General features: G+C 40.2%; 2 protein-coding genes across 6 annotated transcripts in view; both read right to left on the bottom strand.

Annotated features, from left to right (window-relative positions):
- LOC115044400 (collagen alpha-1(XIV) chain-like) overlaps positions 1-7,248 on the bottom strand; it is a 115,509-nt gene extending 108,261 nt beyond the window's left edge. For 2 of the 3 annotated variants that reach the window (XM_029503351.1, XM_029503353.1), the window contains exons 1-2: positions 6,884-7,000; positions 5,509-5,624 (exon numbers count right to left, since the gene is read on the bottom strand). In XM_029503351.1, the coding sequence (XP_029359211.1) occupies positions 5,509-5,624; positions 6,884-6,939 (172 nt within the window). In that variant the 5' untranslated portion in view covers positions 6,940-7,000. Of the gene's footprint in view, positions 1-5,508; positions 5,625-6,883; positions 7,001-7,134 lie in introns of those variants that run through there. The other variant, XM_029503352.1, reaches the window with a different exon arrangement.
- A 9,343-nt stretch (positions 7,249-16,591) lies between these two features.
- LOC115044406 (DEP domain-containing mTOR-interacting protein-like) overlaps positions 16,592-27,993 on the bottom strand; it is a 28,584-nt gene continuing 17,182 nt past the window's right edge. For all 3 annotated transcript variants that reach the window (XM_029503364.1, XM_029503365.1, XM_029503367.1), the window contains exons 6-10: positions 27,118-27,300; positions 25,890-26,027; positions 24,184-24,254; positions 23,726-23,830; positions 16,592-18,834 (exon numbers count right to left, since the gene is read on the bottom strand). In XM_029503364.1, coding sequence (XP_029359224.1) covers positions 18,712-18,834; positions 23,726-23,830; positions 24,184-24,254; positions 25,890-26,027; positions 27,118-27,300 — 620 coding nt within the window. In that variant the 3' untranslated portion in view covers positions 16,592-18,711. The remainder of the gene's footprint in view (positions 18,835-23,725; positions 23,831-24,183; positions 24,255-25,889; positions 26,028-27,117; positions 27,301-27,993) is intronic.

Genomic DNA, 27,993 nt, shown 5'->3' with positions numbered 1-27,993 from the left:
GTTTGGTATCGATTCAGGGCTGCGGCACATGTTGACTGACGTGGTTGTTGTTTCATTTCGACAAGAACTCCTCTGCTCACTGAGATAGCACTTAGCCCAAATCCACTCTTTTTCTCTCCACCTCTCTGCTCTTTTTATCTCCTCTGCTGCTCTTATGGAACAGTCCTCTCTTTTATCACATCACTACTTCTTATCCGTGGGTTTAAACTTGCTCTCCCTCTCCTCCTCTTCCCTTGTCCTCACTTCTGCTCTTTTATCCTACCTTGTTCTCTTCTGCGCCCCTCCACTCTTGTCCTTCAGTGACTTAATGCCTTTTCTGTCTTTTATCACTTTACCTGTGTAAGTGATGCCTCTTTCCCTCAGCACATCTCTGCTGCATTGTGTGTGTATGTGTGTGTGTGTGTTTGTGTGGGGGGCGGGGTTGTGTGTGCATGTGTGTAATCTCTCTTCAGGTCTTGGTGAATATTAACAGTCTGGAGGATGGTACCTCCTCGTGTACAGTCTAAAGCCATAATATTATACATGCTTGAAAAGCAGCAGAGAAAAACAGAAAAAGAGCGTCTCCATAAATTCCTAAACTAGGTTAATTCTGCAGGACATGGCCGCCATCAAACAAGAATGAAATATTCAATACTAGAATAGAATACTAGTGCTATTCTAACACACAAACTAGATCATAAAACTTTGTATTTAAAGGTTAAATCCAGTATTTCTATCTTGTTTTTGTGGTGCTGTCCATTAAAATATCATTAATATCACACTCACCAGGCTAAACAGGAATATACACTTTTTTGCATCAAGTCAAATAGGCCAAAAAAAAAAACAGGCAATAACTTGATCAAGATGGTTTTGAATATTACCTTTGGATTACCCCTAACCCCACAGTTAGCCATAGCTTGTGTATTTGTTCTTGAAGACTATATTTATGGTGTTGTAAGAGATTATTAGCAACATTCATTTACCTACTTACACAATCATATTGTTCAATTCCTCTGTTTCTTGCTCCATTGTACTTCAGTGACATTAGGGACCAGAACCACTTACTTTATTCGACATATCTTTAACAAAATAAATGAATACAAAGGTCAGAACTTTGAAATTATGTTGAAAATCCAAGTTTAAAAATTACAAATAATGTGCGGTTCTACCTAAAAGCTGCAGACTATCTCAATTTCTTTTCACGTGCTCACTTGATTTAATAAAAGTGCAACAACAAATTAAGTTGTATTTTTAAATAGAGGCATTTCCAAACCACTAAACCGTATTTCCACAGTTATTTCCAGAAAACCAGGTCCCAAGCAACCAATTCACAGCTTTTTACTGCCAGAATATCTGCTCAACGCTGAATTACTTCAGGCTCCGCACAATATTACTAACGTGATTTCGGGAAGTGTCTAGGTTGCACTGCAACTACACCTGAATCTCACCATTCCTGCCTGTACTGAGCCACATGTGGTGTATAATTTGAAATATATTCTCTTAAGAGGGAACTAAAGATCCAGAGCTGTATATAGTCTGCACCACAATTGTTCCTTTATCCATTCTCCCAAAACCTCAAAAAAAGAACATTTTCAAAAGTCCTTATCAGCTCAGGTCCCCATTAATCAGAGTTAATTTTGTTTATTTATAATCACAGAGCATTATCTACGTACTCTGACAATAACAAGAGGGTAAAATTAGAGAGCCTCCAGCACATCCCATCTCCCACGATTCAATGCTCCATTTAGCCCAAAGTGGCTGATGATTATGACAAGCTGGATTACCACTAACAACAGCGGTGGGTTGACAATAGTCGAGGTTTAGATAATTTAGCCATTTTTAAATTCCAGACAGGTTCTTCCATGTCATCCTCTCTCTCATGTTTATGAATAAATGATATCTCATCATCGGCTTCCCCCCTGTTCATTATAACTGAAAATGATTGGCCAACACACTCATACTAATTCACCAGGCTGCCTCCTCGTCACACATACAACACACCACGTAAACACACACTTGCACTGAGATGTGCAGTTGTGCACACACTAAGGCAAGGAGTGCAAAAGCACTGCAAATGCGTTCTTGAGCATATAATGTTATAATGTGTCCTGAAGCATGGAAATGACCCAGGGCGTCAGCCAATCAACGAAATCAATTATAGTAAGTAAGCAAGCACACGTTACATGCACACACACACCACCCACACATATTTCGCATCTTTACGATGACAAACTGATTCATGCAGGCCACAGGATTTAATCTACAAAGAAAAAATTTCTGATTGCCTGATTTATTATTCTTTTGCTTGACATTGAGGTCAGAGTTGATGCAACAAAGGCAAACATCCAACTTCTGGCATTTCCACTCAACCCATCCTGCTTCTGCCATTGCTGCATTAGAAACAGCAGCACAACGTGCCAGGTCCCTGCTTGGCCCCTCTGAGGACTGAGCAGAGAACAAAATCTACATTTCCCTCTTCATTGCTTTGTAAGGCTGAGCTAACAGCCAGCAAACGAAGCAGGAACAACAGTGCACTGTGTTACGCACTGCTCAATTTCTGCATTAAGAGCATCACCAGGCCTATTCAAAAAGATGAGCATCACAGGACCTTTAAATGGAGAGCAGGCAGTAGTAATGTATTTATTTATTGGTCAGTGTTAATTAGCAAAGGTGACTTGTAGGAAACATAATTAAGCTGACAGTACATTGGCAGTCACATCAGAGTCAAAGTGCAATGGACAGCTGTCTGTCATTCCATCACTTTGATCCAGAGTGAGATATCCTAAAAAAACAACAAATATTGTCATTGAAGTTTTGGAAGAACATGTTGTGTTCCTGTGAGGATGAAGCCTTCTTAAATCTGGAACTTTCTATTTAAGATGTTTCATTTCGAACGCTACACTGAGGCTGACAGATTTGGATTCAAGCAAATATGTCTCGACAGCCATTTGATGGATTGCCAATAACATTTTTCCAGACAGTCCCAGTTCCTGGACCTGAAATTCAAATGACTTTGTTGATTTCCAAACTTTTCTTGGAATATCATCTTCAGGTTTATGAATAAAAATTGGCCAAACAAAGGACAATCCCCTCAGCTTCTGCTCCCAGATGGTGAACCTGGTTCACTGTCAAAACACTGTACAAACACTGTAGCTGTACGTACAAGGAATATATATTCCATACCTATCTATGAAATATCATATGGGATTATCAGATTGTACTTCAGGATGTCAAGCTACAGTAAACTGGGACTGCAACATAAATTTACAGCATTTCTATTTATGCAACGCTGTGTGATTTTGGTATTTTCATGAAATATCATCCCAGATGCTGCAGAATAACCTGCTCACTAATGTGCAAAAGCATGTCAGATTTTTCATATTTATCATTTGAAAAATTCAATAGGCTGTAATAATGAATGAATGGAGAAACACTGTTGGATTTAAAACATCACAAATTTGCTCTAAATGTCAGATCAGTTGCTTCATTTCTTGCAGCAACAAATCCTTCCTAGACTCACCCACTCAATGATAGAGGAGTTCCTGATTATATCCAGACATGTGTGTTGTATATACAAACATCCCCGGTGGGTAGAACCCACACTAATCTTTGAGCTAGGATCCCCACTGACCAGATGTTGTAGTTTACAAAGACCAAGTGGGCAAAAATTAATGGCTATCACATGCTCCCTAATGAAGGGATTGGGCAGGGCATGCTCCCATAGTGTCTGGGAGGTCATTGATGTTCTGCTGTGATTCACTGGAATTAAATCCCACTTTAATTTATGCTGTCACACCTCTCCTTCCTGTCTGACTGCGATGAAAAATCGGACCTACAGAGCTGCTAATGAAAACTCGAATAAAAGCTTCTTAAAGAAAAAGACAAAAGGGGAAACCGAGATGAGGAAAATAAGTCAGAAGAAACAGAGCGAGAAAAATGAAGGGAGTGGGTATAGAAGAAATAATGAGGTGAAGTAAAGAGTGAGTTCAACAGTAAAAGAAAAAGAAAGACGAAGGAAAGCAGAAAACCCTTCTTTCATTTCAAAGCAATCAATGAAATAAATAATAAAAAAAAAACAAAACACACACACACACAAAGCAGCCCCAAACTTAAAGCAAAACGGACCTGAAACAAAAACTAACTTCTCAAAGATCAATGTGACAAAATGAATCATTTTTTAGGTGGATTTGTCTGTAGAAACAGATCAATAAAAGGCATGTGTCACATGTGTATTATTGACTTTAAACAACCTATAATAGAGAGAAAAAAAAATCTTTATTTGATTTCTTGTTGTAGTGTGTAGTGTTGATTTACCTAAGACCTGCCACTTCCCTGATCCTCTAACTCCACATCCTGGAAGGAATGTGGAACAGACACACAGATAAAGAGGAAGGTCCGCTATCAGTGTCCCTCTGGGTCTTTTTCATATGATCTCTCTCCAGATAACTACCTCTGCAATTCATTGGCTTAACGCACTCCCATGAACTCCTGTGCAACAGAAAGTTGCATAAACAACTGCACACGCACATGCACTGTTGTGACAGGATTCCTGGAGGACATGGGGGATCCATTTTGTTGAATCAAGCTGAGCTTTCTCAATCAAAAACAACCATTAAAAAACTAAAAATCACCATCTATCACCTAAATCACCTCGAAAACTGGACCTTGATCACAGGAGAAGGAACGGTAAGATTGATTTGACTTTAGATCGTAAACCACTAAATTTACTATGTAAAAAGACATCCAGGAAGAAGAAGCATACGTCAGAATATCTGAGTCATTCAGAAAAACATGCATCTGGAACTTTCTAGCAGATGATATATATTAATATGGCCACATAATAACATATCAACATACCATATGGTCAACTGGAACTCAAATGTGTTCTTCTTGGGAAGACTGCATCCAGATGTTTAATATCCATGACCAAAAAAACATTGCCCAAAAAGACTTTTTGGTGATCATTTAGTTTGATTAAATCAGGTTTGCCGCGGCTCGGCTGATTGCGAAGCACACTGGAGCGTGATATATTGCGCAGCAAATAATCACATTTTGAAAGCACACTGTTACAAAACATTACAACGCATTCATCAAAACCCCTTTCGAGGATGGCAGCAGGGTGGAAAGCGTTGCCATGCTGCCACGGTGAAATGGTGTAATGATACGGAGGTGACACCATCGTGAGTGTGATGTAATCTGATTGGATTTTTGCCGGCCTATGAAAGATAGAGCACGGAGGAGGAGAAGAGAGGACAGCGGGATGAGGGGAGGGAGAAGAATATGAAGATAGAGGAGGTCAGAGAGGTGCAGCTTCAGGGCAAAAAAAGGATAAGAGTGATGAATGACACAGATTTAAAGAGGCTGAATGGTCAATGTGGAAAGTGGAGGGCCTAGAGGCAAAGAAAGGGGTTGAAGAAAGGATGGGGGGTATAAGAACCTGCTTTAACAGAAAGGAACAATAGGACAGGAGGGGTATGAAGAAGAAGAGAGAGGAGAAAGAAAAGATTGGAGAAGTGGAAAATTACTTACCTTGATCCTGTGCTTTACTGGGGAAGCTGGAAAGTAGGGCCAGGAACACCAGTGGAGCAAACAAACACCACCTGATCTGTCCTGTAGACATCATCCTCACAACCAGCAGCCTAGACCTGCACACACAGAGGGTAGATCACAGTGAGAAAATGGAGAAAAGGCAAAGGGGAAGGAGAGCAGAGACAGAGAAAGAGGGGTTTCAGTGACAGAAACACCAGGAATGCCTTTCAGCTGCAGAGAGGGGGTCAACAAGACCCACCTTGCCCACACTGCCCCAAGGCACTGATCTGGAATCAGTTGGTACTGGCTAATATTCACTTTGATACAATTACAAAGCTCCAGTCTAACAGTCTAGACTGACCGCAGAGCAGCGGTTACGTGTCACGCCTACTCAGAGCAGACCGAGGGCGAAACAGTGGTGGACTTTGTTTGAGAGAAGAGAGGAGAGGAGAAGAAGGACTGGCATAAAAAGAAGGAGGACAGATAGAGTGATAGGCAGACTGTTTGATTGACAGGTTGAAGAAGGAAAATGGAAAGTGCCTTCGTCAAACCACAAGAGCAAACATAACTACCCCTCTCCTCCACTTATCTCACCCCCTCCTTTCACCCCTCACTTCTTGCTCTTGGCACCCTCGCCTCCTCGTTCCCTCCCTTTCTGCCTCTCCTGACCCGCTCCTCCTCCACCTCACCAGCTCTCCTCCAGTCTCCCACTCATCATTACACACAGACATCTTAACATTCCTCTCCAGAGGAAACTCTCACACACCTTGCCGTGAGTCTTATGAATAAAACAGCACGTGCAACAAAAGTTGTTCCAAGATTGAATCCTTCTCCGGTGTGGTGGTAACCCAGGGGCAGTTGGAAGGACAGGCAGCTCTTTCAATTCAGACAGTGTCAAAAGGCCAGAAAAATGACAGCGCATATTAATGTCTAAAATACTCCATCAAACAGAAGTGATTTTTTTTTTTTTTTCCCACAGATCACCCTCAGGACATGACAAAGGAAATGATGATTTCCCATCATAGCCTCTCTCTCTAACGCACAGATAAAAATGAAAGTGTACACACAGACAAATGAGAGTTAATCTCACTAAATTAAGATTGTTAAAATGAAATGATTCTATGCAATACCAGGGATACAATATCATTTATGAAGCAATTAAACCGTCTAGATACACTCAGACTATTTTCAGCTAACAGTTTTGCACACACTGAAATACAATTTCATTTTGGTTTCAGAGGACGAGAAACCCCAACACGCACCTTCATACAATGGATATTTTTTTTTCTACAAAAGCCAAAGGAGAAAATAAATTATAGTTGTTTTATGAGGAAAATCGTATTTCAGTCAATAAAAAAAACCCCAAACAACTCACGTTTGAGTATTTAAAACGTTTTTCCACACCTGCTTGTGAGAGAGCACAAGTTTCATTCACCGTCCGCAGCCAATATTTGTCTCCGGTGATCATGTCAAAGTCCTGCTGATGTTATATCTATTTGTTTTTGTTTTTGCTTTTTTTTTTTTTTTTTTTTTTTAAAGACAGATTTCGGTTTGAGTCAATCCTGGCAGCGTGCTGCACACCTGAGAGCGACGCACTCAAACACACCGTGAATCAAATCCTCATACCTCCAGTCATCAATCCAACGCGTCCTTTTATCCCCAGAGGAAATCCCGTGAAGAGCAGAGACCGCTGCTGCCGCTGCTGCCTCCCAAAGGCTTCCTCCTCCTCCTCACCCTTCCTCACCCTCTCTCTCCCTCACTCCTTCTCTCCGGATACGCTTCGGTCGGTCCGGAATGGGTGTTTCTTTCCTCGTTATTCAGCCATCCCTCCCTCCCTGCCTGCCCCAACCCCAATCTCCGAGAGAGAGACACAGAGAGACACACAGAGAGAGAGAGAGAGAGAGAGAGAGAGAGAGAGAGAGAGAGAGAGAGAGAGAGAGAGGGAGACCGAGAGACCTAGTGCCGCTGCGCAGAAGCCTCCGCTGCCAACCTGCAGGCTTCAGACCGGCTCCGGTCTCCCGGGGCCCCTCATGCGACTCCGTGGTTTGTGAGGGACATTTCCGGAATCTGTGGCTTCAAAGGAGCCATATGGTCACTGCGGGGGGGTTGGTTTGATCAGGGCGGGGTGCATGTCCGCTCAGGACAGGTGTCTGTTCTGAGATTAAAGGTACAATGGCACACCTTCTACACCTCAATTTAAAGTTGGAGCTCCTGCAGAAACATCTGTAAGGGCCCCTGGGGCATTTAAAGCACCCCAGTTTCTCTTCTTTTGTAAAAGTAATCTAAAAGTATCTAAAACACTCGTTCCAGTCCAAATGGGAACTTGTTGATGGAACTTGAATGTTTCCAGCTCCAAAACAGTAATCCTATCGGCTACCCTTTAAATGAAGTGATTTTTGAATAAGATAGAAATTGCTTCATAAGCTACTATTTTTCCTGGAAGAGGAGAATTCTCCAGGCCCACACCAAATGTTGGATTTAGAAAAATCAGATTCACTTCCAGACATTTCAAATGAACTGTTCTTGCAGCAGATGTGGACATGGGAAAATGTTAACACTTCCTAACCTCTGACTGGATGCAGGAAATCTGAGTGCTAAACAAGGTGATGTCTGCTCATAAACACCAAGGATGGTGTGTTTAGCATCTATACAATATTTACAAAAGTGTTTACAAGACCCTTTCATCTCCTTGGTTCAAACTAGGTGTTTTGAGGCTTTCAGGTTGTCCAGCGTGTTCATTAACATGACTGAAATGACCTGTGTGCCTCTTAAATCTGAAACCGAAGCCAACAGGTGATAAGTTTAGCTTAGCATTAGGGAAGTAAAACATCAGACTATCAGCAGTTTCTAGCCTTTACAATCTTGTCCTGATTGTAGCTACATCTTTAATGGACAGATATGAAATTGGAACCCCTCTTTATTTTTTTTCTAGTTCTCAGAAAGTAGTAGTTTTGTTTTGTTTTTTCCCAAAATGACAAGCTGTCCCTACTTTTTAGGCTAGAATGAGCATTGCAATGGATTGGTCAATACCAGTATTTTGTCCTGTCAGCTGGAGAGAATAAGGTTTGAGTTCACTTTGTAATCCTCTGTATACACTGAGCTCCTCTGCTGTCGAGGAGACTTTGTGACTCGCCCTGAAGCATTGAAGTCATGAGAAACAGAGGCTGCTGAAATGTGCCGGTGGCTGGCTGAGTCGAAACACTGAGTAGCTTCTCTCCAGGTGTGTCCCTGGGGCAACTACGCACGCACACACACACAACACACAGTCTCTACACACATGCATGGGCCTTAGCTAAACAACTGTCCAGATGCCATAAACACTATAATCAAGAGGATAAGGCTTCTCCATCCTCCTCCCTCCTTCCTTCTTTTCAGCCTCTTCATCTCTTCCTGTCCTGTCATCCTCTTTCCCCTTCATCTGTTGCCCGTCTGCATCAGACCACACAAAAAAAAAAAAAACAAACACACCACATGAAAGAGTTGGTGGCTGGATGTGTTTGACCTGAAATCAAAAAAGATAAATTATTAGGTCAACTTTGAAAAAAATTCATATCTAGCTATATGCTTTGATTTTTATTCAGCAATCCAGAGTAATCTATAGTTAAAGTCATCCAGTTTATTGTCCAGACATATTCCTGGGCTGCTACTTTTTTTTTTTTTTTTTGTATTCACCTGCTGTTATATGTCAGTATTTGTTACCTCAGTCTAATTTCTTCTGCTTTAGGCTGCGCCGAGCCCTGAACATGACCTTGTCTTTTGGTAAAATCAATTTGTTTGGGGATTTTATGGTATTGAAGTGATACATTCCTATATTTGATGCTCTTGTAGCGTTCCTTGATTGTAATTTTTAAAACAAAAGAAACACTGCAAACCTAATGATCAGTCTTACTTATGATTTAAGTGCACTGGTTCTGTCATAGACTCCACAATACTGTTGCCTGTATTCTCAGATCTAAAAAAAATACTTGTGCATGGAATTCTTAAAACAAACCATTGGCACAGGGTGTGGCAAAAGGAAAAGTCATAACTGTGGTATTCAGGCAAATTTGTACAGAATAATACTTTTAAGATGACCAGCCTGCTTTCTGGTTCTCTCATCTGCATTGTAATACCAACATTAATCCACATTTATCAATAAAACCTACAGTCTATCATTAGCCTCGGGGGAGTCTCGGCTCGGACACACATTTCCAGTCATCATGACATTGGAAAACCGTCTGATCATTTTCTGCCTTCGGGTTAGCTGTTAGTATGAATAAAATGCAGTGTTCTTTAACCAGGTTAGTGAAAGTTAACATTTAATTTTTTGCTCCTCACCTTTGTCACATTCAGCTTCATCTGTCTGTCCTGGTTGTCCACGTTTTATCTGGGAAAGATATGTAACTGCAGTGTTTCTGCAGTGCTCCTTGTATTTTCACATTATAAATTCACTCACTTTTTTTTTTTTTTTTTTAATCTCTTCACCAGCGGTGACCTAGCTGGTCAGTTCGGAGCACTGACTTGTTAGTGTGTTTTGATCACACCACAGTGTCAGACAGACAATAGACGATAGACAACCATAGACTTTGTCTGACATTTGCATGCCAAACCCCCCATCTCTACCCTTTGACCCCTTCTGCTAGTGAGGCTATTTGATTAAAACCAGTTAAACCCAGCTGGTTGGTCTCTGGGAAATACTGGGAGAGTCGCAGTGTTGTATGTATAAAAATGCATCCAACTGTGTTATACCACAAATAGTGTGTTGTTCATTTTCTGTTTAACTTTACATACTGAGTTGCTGCAGTCCCAGGAAGTTTATGACTGACAGCTGCTCTCTGTGGACCCAATGATGTGCCTGCTGGATGAACTACAGCGCTGTGTGCTCATTTTTCTTTTTAATTTTATGTATTCATTTCTCTGGATGGGCTCTCGCCGTTCTCTGTCCAATATTATTATTATATTTATTCATTCTTTTTCCCCTTTGTCCTCATAAGCTTCCTCTCTTTTTACTCTGGTCTCAATCCGTTCATCCTCCCACTGTGTACCTGTCCATCACAACTGTGGCTCTGTTGAATAAATGCATCAGTCACATGGTAAAGTTGATCAGTGGGTCACTTAGCTCAGCGCCATATGGTCCAACTCTGAGGCTTCGTAAAGTTTTTAGAGTTACTGCACTGCAACCAATATCTGCTTATTTCAAGTACTGCTCATTCCAAGGACTCGGATTGGACTGTAACATCACTGTCATACAAAGTAACAGCTGCATTCTGATTCCTGACAAGTCAGCACGAAGGTTTGTAAAAGTGTGACAGATACCACATATCGAACCCTGGATGGTACAGCAGCAGCTAGCGAGTTTGGATAAAAGGTAAAAAATCTGACAGCTAATTGTACTTGGCCTGGCTGATAAAGTTTTTTCATACATAGTTTTTCCTCAAAGATGCTTTTGGAGAACAAAGCAAAAGCTGACATAATTATTGCTTTCCTGATAAACCTGTCACATCTTTAGGTGTAAGCAATCTTTACACTGGTGTGTAATACTCCCCGTTTGCACAGGACCAGCATATTGTAATAATAAAAATGAACGCCACCTCCGTCCCTTGCATTTCCTCTACCTTCCTATAATTATTACAAACAAGCCACCAGTGTTGCCTTTGACAAACAGAGAAAGAGATTTCTTCCAGGAAACAGGAACCTCCTCATTGGTGTTTATAAGAGCAGATGTTAAAGCTTGTAGTGGCTAAAAGATGGCGGCGTATTATAAAGCATTACTCAGCAAGAAGCATGGGGAGTGAAATTGTTCATATGAAATCATGTACAAAGTAAAATAAAATGTAACTTAGAAATTCTGCCACTACACGAAGTTTCAGGAACTGCCCTGTTCACCAAAAGCGAGTTTTGCATACTCACAACACACACGTCTGCAACAACGTAATATTACCTTTAAGCAAACACCTCCCCCAGTGTCCATTCTGTTACTCTTTCACACTAAGTACACAAATGGACGCACACCTGAAGCCCCCTGCCCAACATTTTTTCAGAATCAGGGATAACCTGAGGCATGAAGCTTAGCACTCTGCCCCAGTGATGGACAAGCCATATCACTGTGTCATTCACACACACAGCCAGCTGCATTTAAACCAGCAGGAGAAACATGGTGTGTTTGTATTATAAGCTCCAGAAAAAGCCTCAGACAAGTTCAAATAGAGTTGACAGATACGAGGGCATCAATACTGAACTGTCAAACGCTGAACAGACAACCAGCCTGTGAAGTTCAACCTTTTTTCTGCTAGACACAGAGACACACACACACACACACACACACACACACACTTTTGAGGCCTACGTTAATAACAAACAGCAGGTTAATATGAGGGCAGCAGTGGGCCGGAGTTGACCGCAGCCTTCTGATTAGTCCAACTAGTCACAGTTATTAACTGTCTTGTCATCTGGTGCCAGGCCTGCTGTTCCCAGAGAGCAGCTAAGCTGACAGTTCTTAGTAGCTTTTTATGGTGGTACACATGGTCGGAGGTGATTTATTCAAGAAAGCGCCGTTATTTATTCAAACTAACTTAAAGCCACAGGTTGCTGCTTAAGTGCTTATGGCCAAATGTACGACCTGACTAGAGCAGCCCATAAGCTACACAGTGAGCTCCAGTCCATTTCTTTGGTGGAGACTCAATTACCCATTACATTTTCTGTGTTAGAATTGTGGCATTTTGTGCGCACATTACTATAGACACACCTGCAGATGAATGCATAGTCGGTGAGAAAAGTTTCGAAAAAGAAGTGCTGGTTGAACAAAAGTGACTTCTGGCCAAATTCAGTGAGCTGCCTGCCACAGTCCAACAAGCATTTGGCAGGTGGCTAAGACTGCTGCTAGCTGTGACTTGTCCTGAGCACCTCGCCTGTGGGGAGGGTAGTGGACGGCAGGAGACAATTCACTTGGAAACACTGTAATCACGCCTCAGAGCCATCCAGTCTATCAACCCAAGTAAGCACTGAGACATTCCTCATCTTCAGCTGTGCAAATCTTTTTTCTAATCCTTTCTTTTCTTTTCTTCTCCATGTAATATATGAAAAGCTCCATTTTTCCCACATTCGATAACAGTGATAACCTTTATTTAATCAAGTTAGACTCACACCTAGTGGCAAAAAGCTAATTAAATCGAAAAGAATATTCTGTCCTGATGAATCCTTTTTCATTTTCCTGCTAGTACATTATTTGCTCTGTCATATTCTAAAGCATTGCATATTAAAAACAATATAAAAATATAATAACTGCCTGAAGCCATATCCTAATACCACGCAGCATAAAGATAAGCATGACTTGGGAGATGAGACTTTTTCCAGCAGATTGTTGATTCTAAAAAAACTCCCATAAGTAGAGGATATTCATAAATCGAAGATATTAATAAGTACCTACAAACAACAAAATTTCACCTGGGGAAAAAAACAAAGAGCTTACTGTTAAACTTTATATCTAACAAAGGCATCTTAACCATCAGATCTTCATGTTTGAATGCAGCTTGGCCCAAAGTGAATTTCCATCATGTTTAATGAGAATCAAAGAAACAGTGACATGGACAGTGGCTAGGCACTAAAAACAAGTGACGCATTGTGTTTTTTCTGGTCCTGAGTGAAACTACAGAACACCCTAACCGCTTTCATTGTGCCTTACATTTCTCCGTAACTCCCCCATTTGGCTGCTGTCACTGAGAGTTTTTTTTTTTTTTATGTCTATTAATTACTGGATCTCGGCTTATGCTGCTTGCAATTGCGTTGTTTTAATTGGACCAACTGGGCTTTTCAGACCTTAATATAATCTTATAATGTATGCCACTTGGTGAATGCTTTCATCCTTGACTGCTCAGAGTGAGAACACTTTTAGTGTGTTGGTCCCATTTGGAATTTGACTCCTGACTTTGGCAGTGCGACTATTTCGTGTGAAGAGAGCTACAGCACGTTGTATCAACACATTACTCTCCAAGCGCCCATGACTGGATCACAGTTCACTAAAAAAGTAAATAAATAAATGAATAAAAGCTCACATACTACCGCAAAAACATAATTATCATTTGCGACATATGTGTTTGAACACAGAGAAGCTTGAATAATTGAAATGAAAATGAGAAACCTATAGAATCATTCCAAATGTCATGTGAAGGTGTGTCTCACTCCCTGCACTTATCCCGCTCAAAAACATTGTTTTTTTTGTTGGTTGAATCATTGGAGGCTAAAATATTATACATTTTCTCCCTTTTCCCTCCAGAAAAAATGTCCATGTTGTGAATGTCAGGTTGTGAGCGTGTGAGTTTGTATGTGTCAGTTTCTAGTTTCACACACACACTCAGAAAGAGAGAGAGAGAGAATAAATGGAGGCAACATGATGTGAGTACATATGTTTAAATAGACAGATAAGTGGATGACAAATAGTGATGGTCTGATCTGACAAGGCCTCTCCTAGTTACTGTGTCTGTCCTCGGAGATAAAAGGGTGGACGAGAGAAAGGGCAGAGCAGAGGGAGCTGAATGCCTGTGTGGCCTTTGTTGCTACAAAATCACTAAAACTGTGCTGTGGCTGTAACTCAGTATTGATCATTTATGTTGCTGTCCATCCAAATTATGACTAAATGGTTTCTTTGCAGTCAGGTTGAAATTTCATAATCCTCTGTGCACGCAGCTTACAGGGGGAGGCAGAGAGAGACAGGGTGAGCGAGTTGGAAGTTATAAATATTGTCAACTCCTGAAAAGCCACTGTAGAAATGACATAAGAAGAGACTAGTAAAAAAAAAAATAATAATAAAAAAAGACAATTAAAGGCAATAAAAACTATGATGGACTTTGACAAAATACCTGACAATATCATTGTCATAATTCATAGCGTCCCTCACTGAAATCCATATCACAAAGCATGAAATGGAGCTAAATCAGGATAAAACATGACACAAATTGTCTGAAATATCACAACACTACCACCCCCTGGTATCTTTGGGTTAGTGCATTTAAGAAAAGAAGAGTCACCCAGGTGTCGCATGAAAATAAACACCGCTCCGGGATCATACACAAGCCAATCATAAATATAAACACTACCGAGCATTCATTCAAAACACAGAGATCAGAGCAGGTAGCTCCAAAAATGTCACAGAGAATTGGCCGTTACAGCACCTCAGGGCGGCCAAAGAGAAAAAGGACGAATGGCAATACACTATAAATGCAACTCCAAGATGTTATAATGGTCCCGTTCTTTGAAGCGCCTGATCATGGTGACTGCAGAGGATTGTTCTCTTTGTTGTGCTTCCCTCACTGCCGTTGTACAAACAGCATGGTCTATTACAGCTATTCCAATTTCATTTGAAGATACAGTTCTTGGTCTTCCTCCTCCAACTCTCAGATTATTTGCCTCAATTTTTCCTTTTAAACAACATCACACTCACTCTAAACTGGCCTTTTTTGTGTTGTTGTGTCTAAATTATAGCATCTGTGCTGAAATTGTGTTTGACCTTAGAGTTTTGCAGACCTGCGACGCTGAAAATTGGTGGTTTTGCCAGAAGACTGACTGAGGCTTCTGTATGTTTGTTCCACAAATGCACAAAAACTGTAAGTTCAAAGACCTAAATATATGCAACGGCAAACAAATGGCAGAATTTGTTTGTTTATTAAACATTTGATTAACTGTTTAATACATTAGAACATCTGAATGAGCTTCATTTGCTTTGTCAAAAAACAGACGGTGGTACTGAGAGCTTATATTGTCTTCAAACCCAACAAAACAATCTTGAATAGCAGAAAAGAAAGTATTGAACACCCTGACTGCTGAAAATGAACGGGCCCTTCGTCTGGCATAAAGCCAAGAATCCCTTTCATTTACTGAGGCTTTCAAGCGTAAGTAGAAAACTAACAGCACAACATAGAAATGGTGATGAAGTACATTCTGTCAGAGCCTTAGCAGTTAGAACCACTGTTGTGCTATTTAAAGGTAGTGTATGGAAAAGACTGATTGTCAATAGAAATGAAACATGATGAGCACTTTTAATGCACAAAGTCAGAGATGACAGCTAAAGAGACTAAATGACCACCAGCTGTCATCAGTTCCAAAACAAAGTCTTAAGGCAAACACTTTCAGGCTTATCGTTGAGCAGTCAGTGAAATGGCTTCAGCCAACTGCGCCCACACACAACTCCTTCACAGCTTTACAAAAATACTTGTCACTTCTGCATATTTCTGCTTTGCATCTTTCAACTCCCTTATCAGAATAACAATCCTTTTACCGGATCATTTTCCACACCGTAATACTGAGCTGAAAATCTGAGAATGATTTTAACCTTCCTCAGTGTAGATATTCAGTGAAAAAGTACATTGACATCTCTGCAGGAGGCTAATGAAAATCTTTGAGTCAAGAATCACTAATGGCTGCAGTTAGGTAAGTGATATTTGCCACATTACCTGCTGGAGGAATATTAAAAACTCTGGGACTACAGATCGCACAATACAGGCTTTAGCCTTACACAGCAGCTGGGATCTGAATCTGTCCAGGACCATAGCTGGAGGTCACTGAAACTCTTCTCACTGTGGCTTTCACAAAAAAACGCCAAAAAATAAAGAATATTTAGATCTCTGTATAAAGGGTCTTTTATATATAAACCCTACTCTGTAATCATACACAGCGACGGTGAGGAAAGTAAATTAAGACGTGAATTACATGGCATCATCCAAGACCATGTGGATTATTTTCAGATCAGAAATTGAAACAAAATGTCATGAAAGCCAACTGGGGAATATCACCAATGTCAGAGAAGCTCAAAAACATAAATTCAAACAGTTTTAGACAAAAGTCAGAGCAGAGAGCATGTGGAGGCAAAGACCCAAATCACCTTTCCCCCCTGAAAAAATGTCTTAAGACACTGCATTCCTTTGAGGCAGTAGACTGAAGAAGCGCTTTGGATTAAGAGCTAATGCTACATGAACACAGATTTACAGGATTCATGCGTTTCACTTCTTACAACACTCAAGCACACATGATACACCTATGACATGTCCACAGAATAACTCATCTTAGGACACGTTTGGATGCCAGTGTTCTGTCTAAAACAGGCAGACATATGCAGCATGAACAACATTATTTATTAACCTGATTTAAATCAAAACAAGACCCAAATTTGAGTGAAAAACAAAAATGAGAGAGCGGATTTGGATTTTACTGATTTGACTGAAATTGTCCTTTGACGTTAAATTAAATTTGTAAAGTGCAACTGATATACAGTGTGCTGTCACTGAATACAAATACAAGTGTTCATGTTTGCATTTACCTCAATGCTGTCCCTATTACTATTCCACATTTCAGATTTACTGCACTTTTTTTTTTGTCTTAGTGGTCATACTGGACATGCCATTATCTACTAGATCTGATACAGGTAAGAAATTAGGACAAAACTCGGGAGCAAGCAGGAGCTTCTTTCTTATTAGTTTCAAAATGAGGTTTCTGAGTTGCACATTGACCAAGTATTTACACATTTAGATTTTCAAAGTCTAAAGGTTGTTAAAAAAAGCTTTTGTCATCTAAGTACTTGTTATTTATAACAATTGTTAGATAGTTCAAGTGCTCATGTTGCAATTCTATTTAATATTCTTCCAACATCAAACAATATATACTTTAGAAACAATATATATATGGAAAGTACAATACAATTTTCCAATTACGTTTTCTGTAAAGCTGGTTGACATAACATGGTTCCAATTAAAGTTTGAGCCGTTTCAGGCGTCGTGACTGGTGTGGAAAAATGTTGCACTTCCTTCTGAAAGGCATTTTAGAGCTGCGAATCAGTATATTTCTTTTTTCAAAAGACCTGTAGTATCATTGCAGAAATTATGGTCAGGCATCATCTTAAAAAAAAAAACAAAAAAAAAAACCTAAAACATATTATGGAGATTGGAGGAAATAAATCTCTTTTCCACAATCGCCAATATGTGAGTGCTGCTCGAATTAAAATAAACTTCTGTCAACACTAAACGCTACCTCAGCCGATCAGCAACAGGAAGCATTCATGCTCTTGAACACAGCCAAATAAAAATAAAATAATAAAAAAAGCTGGAAGAGCTGGAACTAATAATGCATTGTTTTTGATAGCTTGTGCATACATGTTTTGCTTGTTTTCTAGTTGGCAGGGCCAAGGTGTTGGTGAGATGTTGGCTATAGTGGCAGAGGAGTAGCGAATATGTGCTACAGGTTTTACAGCCACAACGACCTAAGAGGAGTTTGGTTTTACTTGGATTGACACGTAATAGGTAACATTACGTTCCCTGTTTGCACCCTCCTCTCTCATTGTCAGAAAAAAGACAAACTAAACCACTAACTCTAAATAGTTTTCACTTTCCTGTATTTTGGAAATATTTTTGTGCATGAAAGTTGCTTGATAAAATTTTATATTCAATTGCTTGTTTTTGGTCCAGCTATGAGAAAGATTATTCATTTTCATGACTTGTGGTGGGAGTTGGGTATCGTTGAAAAGGACAAAAGGTGGCATTTCTGTTGAGTTTAAGTATCACCTGTCTTTCCCCAGCATTGCTAACTCTATACCATAAGGACGGGGTAGGTAGGTACAAATGTGGCCTCTCTCTCTGTGTCTGCCTGTCCTTCCCAGCAGAGAGCAGTGTTGACCCACAGGCGCTTCAGTCCATGGTTGGAACCTGAAGCGGGGTGAGAGGCCACTCATTGTGTCAACATGAAATAGACTTCCTTTTTGTTACTGCTTCGTCTTGTACTAGCTCATCTCCAAGTTCTAATGACAATACGATTCACATCTTTTGACGGGTTCAGCAACAGATTCATGACGCAGTTCAGTTTGAAAACTTGAAACAATAATCAGGGAACTGAAGTTTTCCAACTCCACTCAGAGCGTCTTCAAACTGAAGCAGCTGGATCAGCATCTGTAGTGGTGGTGGATCATGTGTTTTCTCTCTGTCGAGCATGTACCTTAAAACAATAATAAAAAATAAAAATAACCCAAACCGGAAAAACCTGTGTGTTTTACCCACAGGTTGATTGATTTACTTGACTTGAAAACCCACATTCTTGAGCACAGTTTCTCAGTCATCAAACTTGAGAGTGTGAGTTTTGTTTCAAGATATGTCTATGTCTCTCCATCAATGTGGTTTTGACGTGAAGTCCAAATATAATTATTACACTACTTTTCTATGAGGCCTTGTCTCGTAGGTCATCTCAAACTTATACCTCCTCCATCACTTCCATGACGATTGTCCTCGGCCCAGTGAGGATGAGGTTGCTGACGGTCCGATAGTCGTGAGAGAGGACATTCAGTCCGTTTACTGACACCACAAACTGACACACCTAGAGAGGAGAGGGCAGAGAGGAGAGAGCTGCTTTAGGATTTTTCTCAAATTTCACGAAAATCAAAGAAGGCATGGCACAAGTGATGGGTAAATTGTTTCAAGACATGAAAATCTGTTTGTTTGTTTTTTTTCAGTCAGAAGGTTATGGTGAGATGTGGAAGTAATGTGTTTGTCAGTGTTGCATTAGGAATATAATGAACATTCATATCAATGCTGCAGGAAGTCTTTGTTTGCATATTTCCATCAATTCCAATCGGTAGCCAATTGTGGGTTATTGGTAACCCCTCTAAAGCTGTTTGCTCTTTCACAGCCACTGTTCAGCCTTTTTTTTATGTCTACAATCTATTATAGGGATATATTTTCTGCCTTGATGCTCCTTTGGTAGGATTAAAAAAAAAAAAAAAAAAGTTTGTCGCTCATCAGTGAGGCTTTGTGACAAAATCTGTCTACTAATTTTTAACAGCTCATCAAGCAAAGACTGACTACAGCTGTAAAGGAGCCATGTTCAATCCCTCAGGATTCTCCCTCAGGTCATTTGATATGGCTGTTCTTTTGAAAAAAATAAAAATAAAAATGAAATCAGAGTGCAGCCAATAACCACCAACCAATTTACAGTAACCTGATAGAGAAGGTGGCAGGGGGCCAAACGGAGAGATTGCAACAGTCATAGCTCCGACAAACATTTATAGAGTTAACTGCCATGAAGCAGTAAGTGCAGCTAAATAACACTCGGTAGAAGTTGACAGCCCTGCTGTTTAAGCTCCCTTCAAGCTGCTTCTCCTGCAACTTGATGTTGCTGCTCTTACTGCTGCTGCCGTAGTTTTTTTTTTTTTTTTTTTTTGCAAGCTGTTACAGAAACACATACATGCACGCACATAATCACTTCATTGGCCCTTAACAGCTTCCAAACGCTCGAAAAAAATAAATAATAGATGATACATGTAAGAAAAAAACAAGAGCACAATGACGCTGAGTCTTACATTGCCTGCAAATGAATTGCAGATGTGGAGTGCTGCGTGATGATGAAACTTTTACAGATGTATTTCATGTACCTTCGATGTAGAAAGCATCATTTTACGGGAAGCGAGTATGCAAATGCAGCCTATTCCCTACAAAGTAAGATGGTGTTACAAAACAAAACATAGCTGTGAAAGCGGTTACTATTTTTGGTTATTTTCACAGCCATTGCAGCTAAATGTTTCTTTCCGGGGCTCCTACATGTTTCAGGAAAGCACAGATGAAAATTGGTGGAGGGAATGAGTGGAAGGGGAGATTAAGAGTGATAAAAGGAAAGTGAAAAAGACCCCGGGCTCTTAATCCTGTGCAGAGGAATTTCAGCCTCTCACTGTAATCACATTTTAGCGTCTGCAGTCTATATCACATAAGTCTAAGTGCTCTCTGTCATGCACTCGTGGAAACGCGCTCTCCTTTTCCACTTCTATATATTTTTCACTCTTGTATACCTTTCCTTTCAACATCTATAACGCCCTCCAAACTCCTCCCCCCATTTCTCTCATACTGATCCTTCTCTCCTTTCAGGCGGTGAGGTTGCAAGTCTTGGCTGGGGCCCAGCTGGACCAAACGGCTCCCTGCATTCACGGGGTTAAAACTGCTCTCGCACAGAGACGGAAAAGGAGTCAGGAACCAGGATGAACAGAAGATGTAGAGAGAGAATAAAGACTGCACGGATATATTTTGCTTAAACGCAATAATAACAGCTGCGTCTGATCGTTCCTGACACAAAATATTGGTGCTGGTTGAACCAAAGCTATGTTTGAATTCACTGGAGGAGTCAGAAAGCCAGAGAAACAATAACTGAGCGGTTTGTAACTACACTCTTCAAGGTTCCCTTGTTGGTTTGGTGTTATATTGTGGCTGTTTATTATGAAGCGTCAGCCAGGGGAAGATTCACTTAGCTTTGCTTAGCATAAAGACTGGAAGCCAAAAGAAACAAAACAGACACAGGCATGTATGTTTTCATTGCGTCATTTTCTACTTTGTTTTCAACCTCTCAGACCTCAATAGCACAGCCACTGCACGCAGAGCACACTCCATAGCACTCGATCCCAGTCATCCACTCAACTCATACTTTTTCACTCCTGTCACTGGCCTGGAAGAAAATGAAATTCAATAAAAGTCTCATCCCAAACGATATAACTGGACTGAACAAAATAATGAAAAGACTGTAAATGTGGTGGAATGTATATGTGTGCTGGTGTACTGTTCGTATGTTTGTGGTACTGATGTTGTGCTTGTAAAGTTGTTTGTGTCATTTTTATCGTGGCTGTTCAGAAGGTGGAAACAATTATCGTGAAAAGGACAATAAAATCTATCCAACTTCTTCTATCTTGTATCTGAGACAAATATGTGAACCAAGTCGTTTCTAAATAACTGACAGTGGCCATGAGGCATTTCAAACTACACTGATCACCTCAACAGATACTGTAGATCTGATGTCATGATACCATGAAACTGAAATACAATTGCTGTGGCGTACTCCTCCCAGTCTGCCTGGTTTATTCCTCACTAATTAAACAAGCTATATCTTGTTTTTATGTCCTGTGAGGAAACAAAAAAACACAAGTTGCACATTTAGGGTCTTGCATTGGAATATTTTTTATAAGAATACCAGCTAATATGATGATGTGAATATTTTTCAAATTGGGATAATATTTCTTTAAGAGACATTTTACAGTATTTGTATTTAATCCATATAGTCAAAGGCAGAATTGTATCTTCTGCCTATAAATGATCTTACTACACTAGGTTTCCTGATGCACCTGACCATTCAATCTTTTAGTATATAAATGGCCAAGATCTTTTGAAATGCAGGTCAATACTCTAAGTGGGACCAACATACACTCTCCTCTACCTTCGACCGGATGAAAGCACATTAGAAGTGGCTCTAAGAGTGATGTATTGCACTGTTACATAAGTGCTTGAATGCATTATGATAAGGACGGTGCTGCTGTGTATGTATGTGGTGGAAAGAGACAAAGAGGATGTGTGTTTGATGAGAATGGAGAAGAGCTTGTGGATGAGTTCAATGGGGTTGAGATTCTCCTCTGGCCTTTTGCCTGGGCATTAGTGCCAGCACCTTGCAACACAGCTTTCCCGCTTTTGGATTATGTTACTGCTTAATTGCACATCAATAAAAGTACTCAGGTGAGCTGGAATGGGACTAATGCTCTCGGAGCAGCTGGGAATGCAATGAACTCCTTGCAAATACTCCAGTGGCGTGCAGAGAATGTAATCTATGATGATTATAAAATTGTGAGAATCTGAAGGGGCTGATTTAATATTCTGTTTTTGCCTTGTTTTTTTAGGGTTTTTTTTATTTTTTTTGTGGCCCTCACGGTTTAATTAGCGCATACCTTATAAGCATCAAGCTTATGGGGTAAAACTGTTACTGTCCTCAAGGGGTGTGTAGGTCGCACAACTGCATACACAAAGGCATCAACACAGACCTAACAAGTGTGGACACTTTTATGACTTATGTTAACCATGAAATGTGTTTCCATGGTAAAAAGGAAAAACCCACTAAACAGTAAGCAGAGCAGAAGCGGTATTATTTCTGACTATTTCCTCTTTCTGAGCATTAAAACTCCTCCACATCTGCCTCCTTCCTCCTCCTCACACATTCTTCAGTCCTGATTCAGCTCACGTCTTGAGTGACCAAAGTTTAAGCCAAGATATTTTTTCTGTTTTTATATATACATACATACATATATATACATATATACATATATATATATATATATATACATATATATATATATATATATATACATATATATATATATATATATACATACATACATATATATATACATATATACATATATATACATATATACATATATATATATATATATACATATATATATATATATATATAAAAACAGAAAAAATATTTTGGCTTAAACTTTGGTATATATATGACATTTCAGTCATGCTCCTCCTGAAACAACCAATGAGTTATCATGCATTTCATAAATTCATGCTTTCACTTCCACATTTCTCCTCGAAGTCATGCGTTTCTTTCCTCTCCCTGGGTGCCCCTGCTCACTCTCACCTCCTACTCCATGTTGTGGTTAAACTCGCTATGTTCTGCATTCCCAGGATTCCTTGCTGCATCCCGTTTCACATGCCTTCATGCCCACAGTGGCAACAAAACCACCAATGTCCCATTTACCTCCAGCCTGATTTATTTCCTCCCACAGCATTTTTTCCTTCTCTGACAGTTGCTCTGTGCTCATGTCCTGACCCCCCTCCTCACAGTGGCTGAAGTCAAAGAAAGCATCCTTCCTAACACAAATCAAAACACCTCTCTCACAGTCTACACTTAAATATGACTTTTTATACTTAAAAGGAAAAGGGTGCGTTAGCACTAAGCATAGGGGACACTATCTGGACCATACGAGGGAAACATCAACTTATAATTTTGATCTCCCTTCTGCTCTCATCATATTATATTGTAGGTTACAATCCAAGAGGCTTGTAATAAAATCACAGAAAACAAATACACAAATGTCTCCGGTAGCCCTGAGACCTTAACAGCCTCCACTCATGGTTTATTACTAAAATTACAGTTTGTCTTGGAAATTTATGGGCATTAAGGATACAAGATGACAGGCAGAGCAGTCATGGATGTACCAAATTAACTGATTCAAACTCATGAATCAGTTCCATGCACACGCTGAAGCCACACTTTCAGCTAAGAGTGAGGTTTGTCTCTTTGGCCTGTGTGCCTATCCTGATTTTTTTTAAAGATTCAGTCTGTTCATGCTTAAAGTGCTGACATCTACCCTGCTTTCTTTGGTTCGTCTCAAGGAGAAAGTATTTCAAAGACTTGCATTACTTTACATTCATGACTCCATACATCTCACCTTCATGCCAGCAGCAGCTGCAGGACCACCGGGATCCACAGCCTGGATGTGACAGGGTTTGCTACCTCGCACCACAAAGCCCCAGCCCACAGCATCGCCTACAATCTGAGAAACAAAAGGCATACCTGAGCTGTCAGAATGAAATAAGACACTGCTGTTTTTAGTGTGTATGCCTGATGTCTTGTTTGAGTTAAAAAATGCACAGCCGGTTCTTGTAAACTGTTTCCAGCGGACGCGGGTGTGACAGTAATTTGGCATCATGTGGCAAACACAGTGATGACAGAGTAAGAGTAAAGCGGGATGGGAGCGCAATGCCAATGCGTGTGTGAGTGTGCAATTGTGTATGAAAGGATCCAGCCAACCATTGAACTGGTCATTGTTAAAGCTCAGCTCCCTCAGAGTGTGTGTGTGTTGTGTGTGTTCGTGTGTGTGTGTGTGTGTGTGTGTGTGTGTCCTACAGTGAATGTCTTCTTTATAAAAGGTCCCCCTGGGGTCTGCAGTTCCTCTGGACTCACTTGTCTTTTGAGAACTGTTGGGGTGAAAAACACATGCACACATAAAATACTAATTACAACCTTGCTGGCTTCCTGTTTCCTGAAACAGCAGAGCTCCTCTTCCCCTCCTGCCACTTCCCTAAACCATTACTCACTTCAACATGGCCCTGCCATGGACAGTAATGTAATCCAATCCAATCCAGTTTGTGGTTTCAACCTGTTTCATTTCATGAGGATGAATCTATACACCTATATGCGTATCGATGTGCTCATTCCAAATGTTTACTTCACAGCTCAGATTCTTAATAATTGTCATTCATATCTCTGAGTCTATCTAATGTTTAGAATTCATCATATAAGGCGATACGCAAGCTAAACTGTTAACTTTCTGAGGTTTGTGATGTCTCAGGAATAATGTCATCATTGCGTAATTACTGTAATTATTTCACAGAACAGAAAGAACTCATATTTTATGCTACTGTCTGCAAAACATTGTCAATAAACCTTGAAGGGTACAATGACTGAAGTGAATTTATTTCATCCCACAAAAGTGAAGAGGGCACATTCCGTTTAAATCATGTGGTATGTGTGCATATCTCTTGTGCGTTGTTTGTGTGTGCTTGACGAATCACTTCTGGTCTGTGTGGTACTTTCTAATTTAACAGGGAAGAGAAAGGGACATAAGAGAGCCCTCTCATTCTCCTCACCTGAGCATTTTCATAATCTCTCTGTGGAAATCCTGATCTGATGACTTCTGTAATACCTCATCTGTCACTTCTACCTCACATCAAAGATCCAAATCTTTTTTTCATAATCTGTTTGGTTCTTTAATCCCCCACTAAACCCTTTGTTCACTAGGACACTACCTACTTCTACCTACTATAACTGTGATAGAAAAATACCATGTCTGGTGGATGGTTTGTATTTTTAGTCTTCTGGATTCCTATCATGCGATAAACACATTTTTTTTTTTTACTTTAGTGTTATGCCAGGGGGGGAAATACCCGAGGAGAGAGCATGTTTGTGTGTGGGGGGGGTGGGGAGACTCTTCCTCTACAAAGAGATTCTTGTCAAAGACTCTGCTCAGATTAGACACATCAAAGAAAACTTAAGTGGATATCTTTAGTGGCAACACAATAGAAGAAAGAACTACACTACACAAACTTGTGCACATGCGCACAGAGCTTAAAAACTTCATTCAAACCTCCATCCATTCATCGGTTTGAGTACTCCATCTCCCGAGAGTATGAATGAAGGATAATCACTTCCTGTGTGCGACACATAACCTGCTTCCTCTGCATGTGTTCATTTCACCCCTCTCTTTAAAATGAAGTCAAGACAATTTACAGTTTGTGATGACATGAATGGCAAGAACCCAGCTAGATCATTTTTTAGTGACTTGAGTTTTCTATGCTTACAAGGAAACCTGTGTTAAGGATAAAGCATTTAATAGATGTGAATGTGAAACGAATGTGAATTTCAAGTGCTTATTTAAGGTGTAATCAGTAGATTTATATCACTCTATTAGTATCCAGATAAAACAGCCACTCCTATATTCATGTATCCATGTTTGCAAAAGGCGGGCGGAACTGATCTTCATGCACTCGGTGGGAGACCTACAGCCTAGACCTACAGCTCTGTGTAGTATGTGCGTGTCCATGTCGACGCACCAGATTTTGGGTTGCAGAGGACAGGTGGGCTGCTGCTGAGCGTCGGACTGCTGCTGTAATAACCACTGCTGCCACAGCTGCTGCTCAGGCTGCTCCGACGAACTCCGACCGCCACTTTTATCTCTTTAGTGGGACTAACTGAGACAGACACAGACAGAAGGAGACACATTGAGAGGGCGTATTCAGTATTCAGATTTTTTTATAAACTCACTTGGTTGTTTTTTTCGGAAATGGGAAAAATTTGTATCATTTTCTAAAATGCAACTCTCTTTTCCAGTCGTTTCTACTTATCCACTTCATCAGGATCTCTATCTCTTGGCGTTGTTGGTTAATTGCAGGCACTTTGTGATGCTTTTGTTGGCTCTGTATGCTGTACGTAGGGACTACTTGAAAAATGTACAGAAACTCTCAGAAGTCAGAGAAATGCTAAAGCAGAAGTAGATTCTTTGATTTACTACACTGATTCTACATTGTGTTTATGAGCTAAAAGGAGGTCCAACTCTAAAATGTACATGTCCAAACATATCAGACGATTTCACAATGATCTAAGCTGTTTTGTGGAATCACATTCAAAAATGAAAAACCTCTAACCCTGGGGTGTGGCACAAAAGTCAACAGGATCATGTGATCGACAAAACTCAGCACTTTCAACATGCTCTTTTGCCAAACAATATAACTAGCAAAGATGCAAGTTACATTAAATTACAAAGACGAGAAAGAAAATAAGAGTCAATATGACACTGTGGTTTCACTTAAAAGACAAAATTCAATAACCAAAAGAAGTCCTCAAACTGCACGATGAGAACTTCTTGACAAAGAGCTCATGATTATATCAACAAACTGTTTTGTCTGACAAACAATCTAAAAGAAAAATGGATTTCAGTTCATTGGTATAGGACAAAAAGAATGGAGGAGAGGAGCTGGAGCCTGCGAAAGATTTTTTACATTTTTATTTCTATGGTTACTTAAATAAATTCATCATTTAGCATAATAGGTGCATTTTATTTTCCTCTTGATATAATAATCCACTAAAGGTTTCTGTCAGTTTCAGTAGGATGACGGCGGGGCTGGGCTATAAATCAATTTTATTGATTCATTTGAAGTTGCACTTAAAGCCGATTTGTTCTGAATGAAAATCTTCAAGCCCTAGAGGATGAGGAACATCATCCTCTCTGAAATCCAAAGTCTGGCTACTATACTACTACTGCACAGGCGGAGAAGAATTTACCTGAGAGGAAGCTGGTGTTGCCTCCATCTGAGTTCTGCTTGCGGAGACAGAAGGGGCTGTCGTGACTCTCGGGGATGCTGCGGCCTCGCTCGTGAAGAAGTTCTAACAGTCGCCGCCGTCGCCGAAAATTCATCCTGAACTGGTAGAGGAGGGGCCCATCGACAAAGTGGTGCTTGTTGGCAACTGGAAATTATACATGTGGATGGAGAGAGTATGCATAAGTTTCGTTACATGTGAAATAGTACGCGGTTTTATCCCCATATTTGATTTGAGCAAATGTCGCACTCAGCAAAGTCAAATTATTTTAACAACTACAGTGAGTGAATGTGTCCTCTAAGTCTTATATGTCCGAACCCCTTTTACCCCCACAGGCCAGCTGAACTCAAATATGCCGCACTAAACAAACTTTCCACCTGTGCTGAACAAACAAACTGGCCACACAGAACACTGACCTCAGCCATCTTAACTGGACAGATAAACTGAGCAGTTACGCAAGCATAGTTTCATTTAAATTAATAAGCTTGTGATGATGACTATCTGTTTCGAAACCCCCTATTCCCTGAATTCAGATACAGGAAAATATATTACGGACCCGAAGATAACATTTCAGGAGTCCCAGACACAGGATGAGATAAATAGCTTTAATCTGCTAAATCTGTCAGCAATGAAACCGTTTAGGCTACACTTGTTTTCATTTCTTCTTTCTTGCCTCTTGCGGCATTAAATTTGTAACTTTCCCATTTTTATCTACTATGCTGATGATTTATATCTTTGCTTTTCTTTTTCTTAGATAATTATGATGGATTACACTACAGTTACTATCTTCTTCTTACAGACAAATATAACGATGAAAACTGTCTTACCCTTTCATCCATC

The sequence above is a fragment of the Echeneis naucrates genome, chromosome 6, assembly GCF_900963305.1.
Source record: "Echeneis naucrates chromosome 6, fEcheNa1.1, whole genome shotgun sequence".
NCBI lineage: Eukaryota > Metazoa > Chordata > Actinopteri > Carangiformes > Echeneidae > Echeneis > Echeneis naucrates.
Note: the sequence above shows the minus strand (reverse complement) of the source record. Positions and strands in the feature narration are given on the sequence as shown.